Source organism: Pelophylax lessonae (genome assembly GCF_965119305.1).
Source record: "Pelophylax lessonae genome assembly, chromosome: 8".
In the NCBI taxonomy this organism is placed as follows: Eukaryota; Metazoa; Chordata; class Amphibia; order Anura; family Ranidae; genus Pelophylax; species Pelophylax lessonae.
Window position 1 is genome coordinate 14,529,141 of NC_138775.1, and position 12,529 is coordinate 14,541,669.

General features: G+C 48.2%; 1 protein-coding gene across 2 annotated transcripts in view; it reads right to left on the bottom strand.

The window, feature by feature from the left end:
- TMCC1 (transmembrane and coiled-coil domain family 1) overlaps positions 1-12,529 on the bottom strand; it is a 149,474-nt gene that overhangs the window by 111,734 nt on the left and 25,211 nt on the right. Inside the window, exon 1 of one of the 2 annotated variants that reach the window (XM_082265541.1) lies at positions 2,362-2,555. The exons of the other annotated variant lie outside the window; for it this stretch is intronic. Within the exon in view, the coding sequence (XP_082121667.1) occupies positions 2,362-2,400 (39 nt within the window). The 5' untranslated portion in view covers positions 2,401-2,555. Of the gene's footprint in view, positions 1-2,361; positions 2,556-12,529 lie in introns of those variants that run through there. 2 annotated transcript variants of the gene reach the window in all.

Below are 12,529 nucleotides of genomic sequence, written 5' to 3' on the forward strand. Positions count from 1 at the left end.
TTATTATGCAATTTCCTCCCCCCCCCCCCCCCCAGACTATTATGTATTTTCTAGTGCAGCATTTAGATATACGCTTTTAGAAGCATTTCAATTGTACTGCTGTATTTCATTCGTGTTTCAGATTTTTTTTTTTTTTTTTTAAATATCTTTCTTGTGGGGGGTGCAACCCATTAACAGACGCCAGATGCAGAATTTAAAAATTGCTAAATTCCTTGTGTGCGCCACCACAATGCAAACTTTTTTTTTTTTTTTGGATTAGGTATTTTCCTTTTTTTTCCCCTGAATATTATGTTCTTTTTTTTCCCTGATTATAGTTTTTTTTATTTTTTTTATTTTTTCCAGATTATGTATTTATTTTTTTTCTTTTTTCCAGATTATGTATTTTTTTTTCTTTTTTCCAGAATATTTATTTTCGAGTGCAACATTTTAATGTTTAGGTTTACGCTTTTAGAAGCATTTCAATTGTATTGCTGCATTTTATTCATGTGTTTCAGATTTTTTTTTTTTCCCTAAAATGTTTTTTCTTGTGGGGGGTGCAACACATTACCAGACAAAGCCAGATGCAGAATTTAAAAATTGCAAAATTCCTTGTGTGCGACCACGATGCAAACTTTTTTTTTTTTTGGATTAGGTAGTTTCCTTTTTTTTCCCCCCTAAATATGTACATTTTTTTTTCTTTTTTTCCAGATTATGTATTTTCTAGTGCAGCATTTTAATGTTTAGGTATACGCTTTTAGAATCATCTCAATTATTCATGTGTTCCAGATTTACTTTTCTTCCTAAACTGTCTTTCTTGTGAGGGGGGGTTCAACACAATAACAAAATGCCGAATGCAGAATTTAAAAAAATGTAAATTTCCCTGTGTGTGCCACCACAATGCCAATTTTTTTTTACATTTTTTTAGATTATGTATTTTCTTTTTCTTTCCCTGATTATGTACTTTTTTTCCAGCTTATGTTTTTTTTTTTTTTTCCCCTCTTGTTTTCCCGAATATGTATTTTCTAGTGCAGCATTTTAACTTTTTTTTTTTTTTAGATTATGTATTTTAGTTTTTACCCTGAAAATTCTGTACTATTTCTTTTTTTTTTCCAGATTATGGGTTTTTTTTTTTTTGTTTTTCTGAATATTATGTATTTTCTAGTGCATTTTAACTTTTTATTTTTTTTAAGATTATGTATTTTCCTTTTTTTCCCTAAATATTCTGTACTTTCTTTTCCCCTGATTATAGCTTTTTTTTTTCCAGATTATGTATTTTCTAGTGCAGCATTTTAACATTTAGATATACGCTTTTAGAAGCATTTTTTTTTCTTTAAAAAAAAAAAAAAATAAAATAAAATCTGAAAACACATGAATAATTAACAATTAAGTATTGTTGCATTTTATTCATGTGTTTCAGTTTTTTGTTTTTTTTTTAAGTTTATGTATTTTTGTTTATTTCCCTAAATATTCTGTACTTTCCTTTTTTTCCCTGATTATAGTTTTTTTTTTTCCAGATGTATTTTCGTTTTTCCCTAAATATTCTGTACTTTCCTTATTTCCCCGGTTATAGTTATTTTTTTTTATTTTTTTTTTTCCCCCAGATTATGTATTTTTGTTTTTCCCTAAATATTCTGTACTTATCTTATTTCCCCAGTTATAGTTATTTCTTTTATTTATTTTTTTTTCCAGATTATGCATTTTCTAGTGCAGCATTTTAACATTTAGATATACGCTTTTAGAAGCATTTTTTTCTTTTAAAAAAAAATAAAATCTGAAACACATGAATAAAATGCAGCAATCCAATTAAGTATTGCTGCATTTTATTAATGCGTTTCAGATTTTTTTTTTTTTTTTTAAAAAGGTCTTTCTTGGGGGGGGATGGGTTCAACACATTAACAGACAACGCCGGATGCAGAATTAAAAAAATTTAAAATTCTTTCTGCGAGCGCCAGCACAACGCAAAGATTGAAGTAGTGTATTTTGTTTAAAAAAAAAAAAAAAAATGACATTTAAAAAAACGCCAAACCCCAAAGGCGTGACCGCACATACAAAAAAAAAAAAAAAAAAAAAAAAAAAGGACAATTGTACAATAAAAGGTGTCTACTCAAAAAAAAAAAAAAAAAAAAAGTTTCAGGGCGTTTATTTCGGGAATGAAGTAACAAAGGGGGTCATTTAAAGTAAAATGATCAATTATTTAAATCAGCGGTGAAATTCCAACCTAGATTGACCAAATATCTAGCATTTTCCAAACCTCAGTACCTTGTGGGGCAAAGAGCGCCCCCCTCAGCTTTTTAGGGGTCCGCCCCAGGACTATTTAATGGTAATACGGAAAGATTAGCAGACCCGGCACAGAAGTGGTGATTCGGATGGTGATGTACCCACCTTGGACAGCTGTCGCCGGAGGCTGAACCTCTGCACCATGGCTCCGGGTCTTGTTGCCCCTTCAGACAAAGGCTTGGGTGGGTGTGGTGGTGGCGAGTGGCCGCCAGCGTGGGGTGAAGGGGATGGTGGGGAGAACAGCTGAAGTCCTAAGACCGGCGAAGAATTATCAGAGCAGAACTTGGCTGGATGTCATTGTTCCCTTACTAGAGAGAGAGAGGGAGGGGTGCCAAGCTACGGCTGCTCTCTACACTTCCTGTGAGTCAGCTGTGAGAGGGTCCAGAGAGATGGAGACAATGCCCCCCCCCCCCCTCCTCCTCCTCTGACACTGGACCCCTCCTCGCCCGCATCCACCTGACCCGGCTCTTATCTCTTTCATTAGAAGCAATTACAGAAAATTCATTATCTGCATCCACTCCAGGCCATGGAGGGAGGACCTGCCTCTACTACACCACTCAACCGCTTTATAAAAGAAAAGCAAAAAACACATTGAGGGCTCCTTAACGCCAACAGCACCGGCAAGAACGTACTTTAGGCTCTGCATAAAATGGTTAGCGCTGGTCTACATTCATCTGTTAGATTGCGAAATTACAAATTGTCCAAACTGCTACTGCTAAAACAAATACATCGCATATCATACAAAAACACATTGAAAAACAAAAGAAAAGAGGAAACAAAAAAAAAAGAAAAAGCAAAAATAAAAAAAATAAAAAAGGATTATTATATTATACATATATATTAAAGAAGAGGGGGGACCAGTCGCGCAGTGGGGAGGCTACGGAGGGAGGGCACCAGTCGCGCAGAGGGGAGGGCTCCGGGAGGGCACCAGTCGCGCAGAGGGGAGGGCTCCGGGAGGGCACCAGTCGCGCAGAGGGGAGGGCTCCGGGAGGGCACCAGTCGCGCAGAGGGGAGGGCTCCGGGAGGGCACCAGTCGCGCAGAGGGGAGGGCTCCGGGAGGGCACCAGTCGCGCAGAGGGGAGGGCTCCGGGGGGGCACCAGTCGCGCAGAGGGGAGGGCTCCGGGGGGGCACCGGTCGCGCAGAGGGGAGGGCTCCGGGGGGGCACCGGTCGCGCAGAGGGGAGGGCTCCGGGAGGGCACCGGTCGCGCAGAGGGGAGGGCTCCGGGAGGGCACCGGTCGCGCAGAGGGGAGGGCTCCGGGAGGGCACCGGTCGCGCAGAGGGGAGGGCTCCGGGAGGGCACCAGTCGCGCAGAGGGGAGGGCTCCGGGAGGGCACCAGTCGCGCAGAGGGGAGGGCTCCGGGAGGGCACCAGTCGCGCAGAGGGGAGGGCTCCGGGAGGGCACCAGTCGCGCAGAGGGGAGGGCTCCGGGAGGGCACCAGTCGCGCAGAGGGGAGGGCTCCGGGAGGGCACCAGTCGCGCAGAGGGGAGGGCTCCGGGAGGGCACCAGTCGCGCAGAGGGGAGGGCTCCGGGAGGGCACCAGTCGCGCAGAGGGGAGGGCTCCGGGAGGGCACCAGTCGCGCAGAGGGGAGGGCTCCGGGAGGGCACCAGTCGCGCAGAGGGGAGGGCTCCGGGAGGGCACCAGTCGCGCAGAGGGGAGGGCTCCGGGAGGGCACCAGTCGCGCAGAGGGGAGGGCTCCGGGAGGGCACCAGTCGCGCAGAGGGGAGGGCTCCGGGAGGGCACCAGTCGCGCAGAGGGGAGGGCTCCGGGAGGGCACCAGTCGCGCAGAGGGGAGGGCTCCGGGAGGGCACCAGTCGCGCAGAGGGGAGGGCTCCGGGAGGGCACCAGTCGCGCAGAGGGGAGGGCTCCGGGAGGGCACCAGTCGCGCAGAGGGGAGGGCTCCGGGAGGGCACCAGTCGCGCAGAGGGGAGGGCTCCGGGAGGGCACCAGTCGCGCAGAGGGGAGGGCTCCGGGAGGGCACCAGTCGCGCAGAGGGGAGGGCTCCGGGAGGGCACCAGTCGCGCAGAGGGGAGGGCTCCGGGAGGGCACCAGTCGCGCAGAGGGGAGGGCTCCGGGAGGGCACCAGTCGCGCAGAGGGGAGGGCTCCGGGAGGGCACCAGTCGCGCAGAGGGGAGGGCTCCGGGAGGGCACCAGTCGCGCAGAGGGGAGGGCTCCGGGAGGGCACCAGTCGCGCAGAGGGGAGGGCTCCGGGAGGGCACCAGTCGCGCAGAGGGGAGGGCTCCGGGAGGGCACCAGTCGCGCAGAGGGGAGGGCTCCGGGAGGGCACCAGTCGCGCAGAGGGGAGGGCTCCGGGGGGAGACCAGTCGCGCAGAGGGGAGGGCTCCGGGGGGAGACCAGTCGCGCAGAGGGGAGGGCTCCGGGGGGAGACCAGTCGCGCAGAGGGGAGGGCTCCGGGGGGAGACCAGTCGCGCAGAGGGGAGGGCTCCGGGGGGAGACCAGTCGCGCAGAGGGGAGGGCTCCGGGGGGAGACCAGTCGCGCAGAGGGGAGGGCTCCGGGGGGAGACCAGTCGCGCAGAGGGGAGGGCTCCGGGGGGAGACCATTCGCGCAGAGGGGAGGGACCGGGGGGAGACCAGTCGCGCAGAGGGGAGGGACCGGGGGGAGACCAGTCGCGCAGAGGGGAGGGACCGGGGGGAGACCAGTCGCGCAGAGGGGAGGGACCGGGGGGAGACCAGTCGCGCAGAGGGGAGGGACCGGGGGAGACCAGTCACGCAGAGGGGAGGGGTCTGGGGGAGACCAGTCACGCAGAGGGGAGGGGTCCGGGGGGGGGGGGGGGGGGAGACCAGTCGCACAGAGGCCTGTGTAGAGGAAGCATACAGGAGGGAGGAATAGGGTATTACAGCTGCTTCCCCTACTCAGACTTAACCAGCATTTAACCCTTGCAGTGTGGGGGCCCCAATACAAGGGTCATTTATATTTTTAGCCTGGAGTGGACACGATAATGAACATATCCAGGCATTAGGAGTACCTCTTATTGCCACTATGGACCAGATTCTCAATCTACTGGAAATTCTATAAATTGAAAGGAAGAAAAATAAATGACTTCTATATTTGTACCCCAACCTACCTGCAGGGAAACTGCAGAAGATCCGACAAGCCCACAATCACTGGCCAGAATGTTCTGAGGTTTGCTGTTGATCCGATAGCCCCATTATTATCCATACATCCCATTACACTCCGCTCACAGCCGCCCATCCCTCACCACCCTTTACCCTACTTCTCTGCTCCTCCGCCAATTCATTTTGCAACCTCATTTCTCCTCTTCTCCGGCCAAAAATAAAACATTTCAGCAGCCCAGAATGAGCTGAACAAGAGGGAGATAAGAAATTTTTTAAACTCGGCAATGCAACTTTTTCTTTCAAAAACGCACTCACTGACGACAAATGCAAACACTTCAATTACAATGCGCCTTTTTCTTCTCTCCATCCTTTATCTGCTAAAATAAACACACCGAGTGGCCTTCCTTATCGGGGACACGGCGCGCACACACGGCGCCCATTGTCTAATCACCGAGGAGCAGAGGCCCTCTTCTCTGCACCACTTCCACACAGACGCTCATCACAATGTCATCTTTAATACTCAAATAACTAAACACAAAGTTTTTTTTTAAGCTTTGAAAAGAGTGGAGAGGGATTAGAACCCCGGTCAGGTTTTTATGGCTGTGTCCCCATTTGGGGGGAAACCCTCTCTATTTGTCCCGATTATCGTCATCATTGAAAGGGAAAGGAAAAGAAAACCCCAAATTTTGGAACAGTAATAGAAGGGAAATCTTCCAATGAAGACACTAGTCCTGGTGACCCGGGGGACCCCAACGGATTCCCTCCCTCTTCCTGTTTGGCTACGAGACAGGAAGTAAACGGAAATCTCCGAAATGTGACACAGATGACAAACATGCTGTCTGTGTCCCCGTTAGGGAGATTCATCCTCTCCATTTGTCCAGATTACCATTATCATCGAAAGGGAAAGGAAAAGAAAACCCCAAATTTTGGATTGTCCCCAGAACAGTAATAACGGGGAAATCTTCCAATGGGGACACTAGTTCTGGTGACCTGGGGGACCCCAACGGATTCCTTTAACCACTTAAGATTTTCCTCCTTAATGACCAGGCCATATTTTGCAACATGGCACTGCGTTACTTTAACGCACAATTGCGCGGTCGTGTGACGCTGTACCCAAATAAAATTGATGTCCGTTTTTCCCCACAAACAGAGATTTCTTTTGGTGGTATTTGATCACCTCTGCGATTTTTATTTTTTGCGCTATTAAAACATAAAAAGAGCGACAATTCTGAAATATATATTATATATATATATATATATATATTTTTTATTTTTTTTTTTTTTTTCCACATTCTGCTATATAACATTCCAAAAAAAAAAGAATTTAAAAATCTAAATTCAACATTTTAGTCTAATTTGTTTTCTGCTACATATTTTTGGTAAAAAAAAAAAAAATCGCAATAAGCGTATTTTGATTGGTTTGCACGAAAGTTATCATGTCTACTAACTACGGGAACGATTTATGACGTTTTTATTTATTTATTTATTTTTTTACTAGTAATGGCGGCGATCTGCCATTTTAAGCAAGACTGCGACATTGCGGCGGACAATCGGACCCCGAACTGACATTGACACTTTTGGGGGTACCAGTGACATTACTACAGTAATCAGTGCTAAAAATATGCACTGTTACTGTAATGACGACACTGGCAGGGAAGGAATTAACAATTCAAGGGGTTAAATGTGAGCCTAGGGGAGTGATTCTAACTGTGGGGGAGGGGCTTGTGAAATGATTACAGAGACCTGTGTTCCTATATAGAAGGATCACAGTCGCTCTGATCATTCCAGGCAGAAGAACTGTCAGCTGTGTTTACAACAGCCGACCGTTATTCTCTCTCAGCGGGGAACGATCGCGGGTGTCAGGTGGCAATCGGAGTCTCCGCTGCCGAGTGGGGGGCGGGAGCGTGCTGCCGGCAGCACACGCTCGACCCCTAGCTGCAGGCGCGTGACTGACGTAATTCTAAGTCGTTTCGCGCAGGAGGGCCGCACTGCCGCAGTAAAAAGGCGGCGGGCAGTTGGGAACCGGTTTCCAGAGATTTCCTCCCACTTCCTGTTTGGCTAGGGGACAGGAAGCAAACGGAAATCTCCAAGATGTGACACAGATGGTGAAAAAAAAAAAAAAAAAAAAAAAAAAAAAGACCTGACAGGTTATAACCTTTACTTGCTCTACCCAAAATAAAAAAAAATAAAAAGTTATACTTTGGTGTGTCACTCATGGATCAAAATGCGGCCGGCTGGAGACCTGGAGGTCCCCAAGGAATTCCCTAAAAGTAGAAATCAAGGCAAAACTTTTTTTTTTCCCATTTTGGATAGAGTAAGGGAGTGTTAAAACCCCTCAGATTTTTTTCTTCGCCATCTGTGTCCCAATGCAGAGATTTCCCTTCACTTCCTGTCCCATCACCAAAACAGGAAGTGAGAGGAAATTCCTGTGAATTAAGGTAATCCCTTGGGGACCCCCAGGTCACCAGAACTAGTGTCCCCATTGGAAAGATTTCCCCCTCTATTACTTTATAGAGACAACCCAAAATGTAGGATTTTTTTTACTTTCACTTTTAAGGAGAATGGCAAAAAGGATAATTAGAGAAGGTAAATCTCCTGAATAGGGCACAGACCGCAATAAAAACTGACAGGTGTTCTTATCTCTCCCCACTCCAAAATTAAAAGGAAGAAAAAAAAAAGTTTGCCTTTAGTTATACTTTATTAAAATAATTCTATTAATATTAGAGGGGAAATCTTCCAATGGGGACATTCGATTTGGAGACCCGATTCCCTTAAAGTAAAACTATAGGCACATTTTTTTTATTTTTTTCCATTTTGGATAGAGCAAGGGAGGGTTGGAACCAGTGTTTTTTTTTTTTTTTTTCGCCATCTGTGTCCCATTGTGGAGATTACTCTTCACTTCCTGTCCCATAACCAATTAGGAAGTGAGCCGAAATCCCTGCACATCCCCCCCCCCCTCCCCAGGTCACCAGAACCAGTGTCTCCATTGGAAGATTTCCCCTCTTTTACTTTTCTAGCGGCAAACCCAAAAAATTAGATTTTTGATCTACCGTGAAATTGATCTCTCTGATGTTCATTGACGGACACAGCTCCTGTTCTTAACCATTGGGTTATACTGCCCTCTACAGGAGGAGGACACTAGGCAGGAAAATAGTCTGGCTACGCCTATGGGCAGTCCCAGGGGGTATACGCTCTCTCCCTGCTATAGGTACTCAGTTTTGTTACAAGCAGTGTCAGAAGAATTACAACTCCATAGAGGGGTGGGAGCTGTGTCCGTCAATGAACATCAGAGAAATGGATTTTACGGTAAGTCAACAATCCCATTTTTTTCTTTCGTCCATTGACGGACACAGCTCCGGATCTTCATTACCATTGGGACGTCCCAAAGCAGTGTTAAACATGAGGGGTGGGAACAGCGAAAAAGAAACTCCCAAGGCTAAACTATAGCCAACCAGGTACACTGTAGCTCTACCAGGGCCGGATTAAGAGCATCATGGGCTTGGTGCTGAGGATTTTGAAGGGCCTTAAGGGCCGTGCCTTGCCATGCACCCAGAGGAGGAAGGGTGCAGCCATGCATGCCTAATTCAACATGGGATGCTGTCTCTGAAGCCCATAAACACATCCATGCATCGGCAACTGTCCCTCCTTGTCCGGCCTTCGCGCTGTGTGGGGAGGTTCTGAGGGTGCTGCCTGGGGAAGCGAGCATAGAAGCCAGACTTCTGTGTTTACAAGTGACAGAAGAGCGGTAACAGGGAATATGGCCAACCCGGGGCCTATATAAAAAGGTAGGGGCCTGGAGCTGCAGCTCCAATAGCCCCTACGTTAATCTGGCCCTGAGCTCTACCAAAACAACTGGAGCTCACCTGAAAAAAACAATACACCCTCAGAGGACCAGGTCCTCTAAACAGCAGCTTGCAAAACCTTGCAGCCAAAGTTAGCATCCGCAGAACTTTGTTAACCACTTTACCCCCAGCCCTATTTCGGACACTTTTTGTTCACGCGTTAAAATCAGTATTTTTTCCTAGAAAACTACTTAGAACCCCCATACATTATATATATTTTTTTAGCAAAGACTCTGAAAAATAAAATGTCGGTCATTGCAATATTTTTTGTCACGCGGTATTTGCGCAGCGGTCTTTAAAAGAGCCATTTTTTTGGGAAAATTTTTGAAAAATCACATTTCACTGCATTTAAAAAATACTAAACAGTAAAGTTAGCCCATTTGTTTTGTATATTGTGAAAGAACATGTCACGCCGAGTAAAAAGATACCCTACATGTTACGGTTTAAAATTGCGCCCCCCCCCGTGGGATGGCGACAAACTACGGTCAATAGAGATCTCAATAGGCGACGCTTTAAATTAGAGTGTAGCTCTTTTTTTTAAATTATTGCTCACGCTCTGGCGTTCGCGGCGATACCTCACATGTGTGGTTTGAACAGCGATTTCATTTGTGGTTCGACTTCCGTATACGTTTTTTTTTTGTGCGTGAGCTAACGGTGACGGGGGCGGCTAAATTTTTTTTTTCCCATTTATTTTATTTATTTTTTTAACTTTATTACAGTTTAAAAAAAAAAAAAAAATCTGATCACTTTTATTGCTGTCACAAGCAATGTAAACATCCCTTGTGGCAGCAATATGCAGTGACAGGTACTCTTTATGGAGGGATCGAGGGTCTAAAAGACCCTAGACCCCTCCACTACACTTCCCTGTATGCAAAACGGCGTTTTTGCATACAGCCGTTTTTCAAATTTGCCGCCTTTTGCAGCACAGTAACCCGGAAGTGACGTCATGGACACCGCCTCTGGGTTACGTCATCGGAGACCCGATCTAAGCCGTTTCCGGCTTTGATCGGGACTCCATCCAGCCGGCGGACGTGCCGGCTGGGTGCTCGGGGCTCCCGGTGGGACGGGAGCCCCGGTAACAGCCACGGAAGGCGGCGGGAGGGGGGGGGGGGGGACGTCCCCTCCCGCCCCCCCCCGGGTACCGATCGAGCGGCTCCCGAGCCGCATCGGTCGGTACAGACGGAATGCCAACCGTCGGCTCTAAACCACGGTACCGGGATGATGCCCGGGGGTCATCCCGGTATAACCCCGCAAAGTTTACCGACGTACCCCTACGTCAGTATGCAGTAAGTGGTTAAAGTGTTCACCGATGACCAGGTGGCCGCCTTGCAAACCTGAGTCACTGACGCCTGATGACGGAAGGCCCAGGAGGCACTGAGGGGAAGAAGATCCCCCTGAGGATCCTTTAACTGAGTCACAAACCTCTGCACCTTTCTGTTGAGCCGGGAAGCCACCTCAGGGATGCCCCACCGGATACACAACTGATGAACCACCTCCGGATGAAAGGACCACTCCCCTTGGTCCAACGCCTGCCGGCTGAGGTAAACCGCCTGCCAGGTTTTCCACCCTAGGAATGTGTACGACGGTGAGGGCTGGAACTAACCGTTCTGCCCACCTTAGAATGCCAGCTATCTCCAGAGCCACCAGGACACTTCTAGTGCCGGCTTGGTGATTGACATACGCCACGGCCGTGGCATTGCCCGATTCATTGCACACTGGACAACCCTGAAGACGTTCCATCCAATGTTGTTGGCACAGTCTGATCTCTCGGAGTTCCAAGACATTGATCGATAGTCTGGACTCTTCCAGTGTCCAGATCCCCTGAGCAGAATTTTTGCAGAGGACGCCTCCCCAGCTGGACAGGCTGGCATCCATGGTGACCACTGTCCAATACAAGGGGAGGAAGGATTTGCCCAGCCGAAGTGCAGAAGAATGAAGCCACCATATCAGGGACTCTCTTGTTGCCTGGCTCAGCCGGATCGGACTGTCCAGAGACTGGGGATTCTAGTCCCGTTTGACCAGAATCTCCTTTGCAGGGACCTGGTATGGAACTGTGCAAACGGAACCGCCTCGAAGGTAGACACCATGAGGCCGAGCACCTGCATGCAAGTCTAGAGGGATGAGAATCTGCTGGACAGCAGGAGACGAATTGCAGCCTGCAGTTTCTGGAGTTTGTCCAGAGGAAAGAGCACTCTGACTAAGGCAGAGTCAGGAGTCAGATAGTCCAGCTTTGTGGACGGAACCAGACCAGACTTCTGAAAAATTCTGAATCCAGCCAAACCTCCCTCAAGCTCTTATAGTGATTTCAAGGTTTTCCACCTGAACAGTATGAGACTTTGCTCGCAGGAGAAGGAGGTTGTCCAAGTAGCCTAGTAGAGCGATCCCCCATTGGCGTAACAATGCTAGCACCGGGGCCAACACTTTCGTGAAGACCCGAGAAGCAGAAGCGAGACCAAAGGGTAACACCACATACTGATAATGCTCCTCTCCCACGGGCAAAGCAGAGGAAGCGCTGGAGACCAACACAAATTGGAATGTGAAGGCAAGCTTCCTTGATGTCGATGGAGGCAAGAAAATCCCCCTGATGCAGGGAAGCCACCACCAGGCGAATGGACTCCATTCTGAACTTCTGCACCCGCACAAAGCAGTTCAGCGCCTTGAGGTCCAGAATTGCACCTTGCCTTCCTTTCTGGGGACTGTAAACAGGTTTGAGTAAAACCCCTGAAAACGTTCCGAACTCTGAATAGGGACCATCACCCTTTAAAGTAAAATGTATTTCCCCCGACCCAAAAAGAGCCTGTAAGAGGACCGGGGACAGTCGCACATTGGAAGGAAGAACCTTAACGGAGGGTAAGAAAGAAACTAAATCTTGTAGCCAAACCGAATGACCTCATGGACCCACTTGTCTTGTACCAGGGGAGTCCATAGGTCCCTGAACCAGTGAACACGTCCTTAGACCCCAGATACGGGTGGGGGTGCACCTTCATGAGCCTTGTCTGCGAGTCTGGAGATGCCGCTCTTGACTTGCCAGACCAAGTTCGCTTGGATCCTCCAGAGGAGGCCTGGAAGGGCTCCGATCCCTTGTCAGTAGACCCTGAGGGACGAAAAAAAAACATCTGAACAGAGGAGGGCCCACGTCTACCACTAGGGTCCTTGCACTTAGTAGCCTGTGGAAGAAAGGTAATCTTCCCCCCTGTAAGACCTTTAATGATGTCATCCAGGATAGCACCAAACAGGTGATCTCCTTGAAAGGGAAGATCAGTCCCCAGACCAAAATTTGAGCCAAAAGACAGGCTGAAGGACCTTTGCTGAAACAGAGAGCCGAGCCATTAGGGGAGCCGCATGCAAAGAG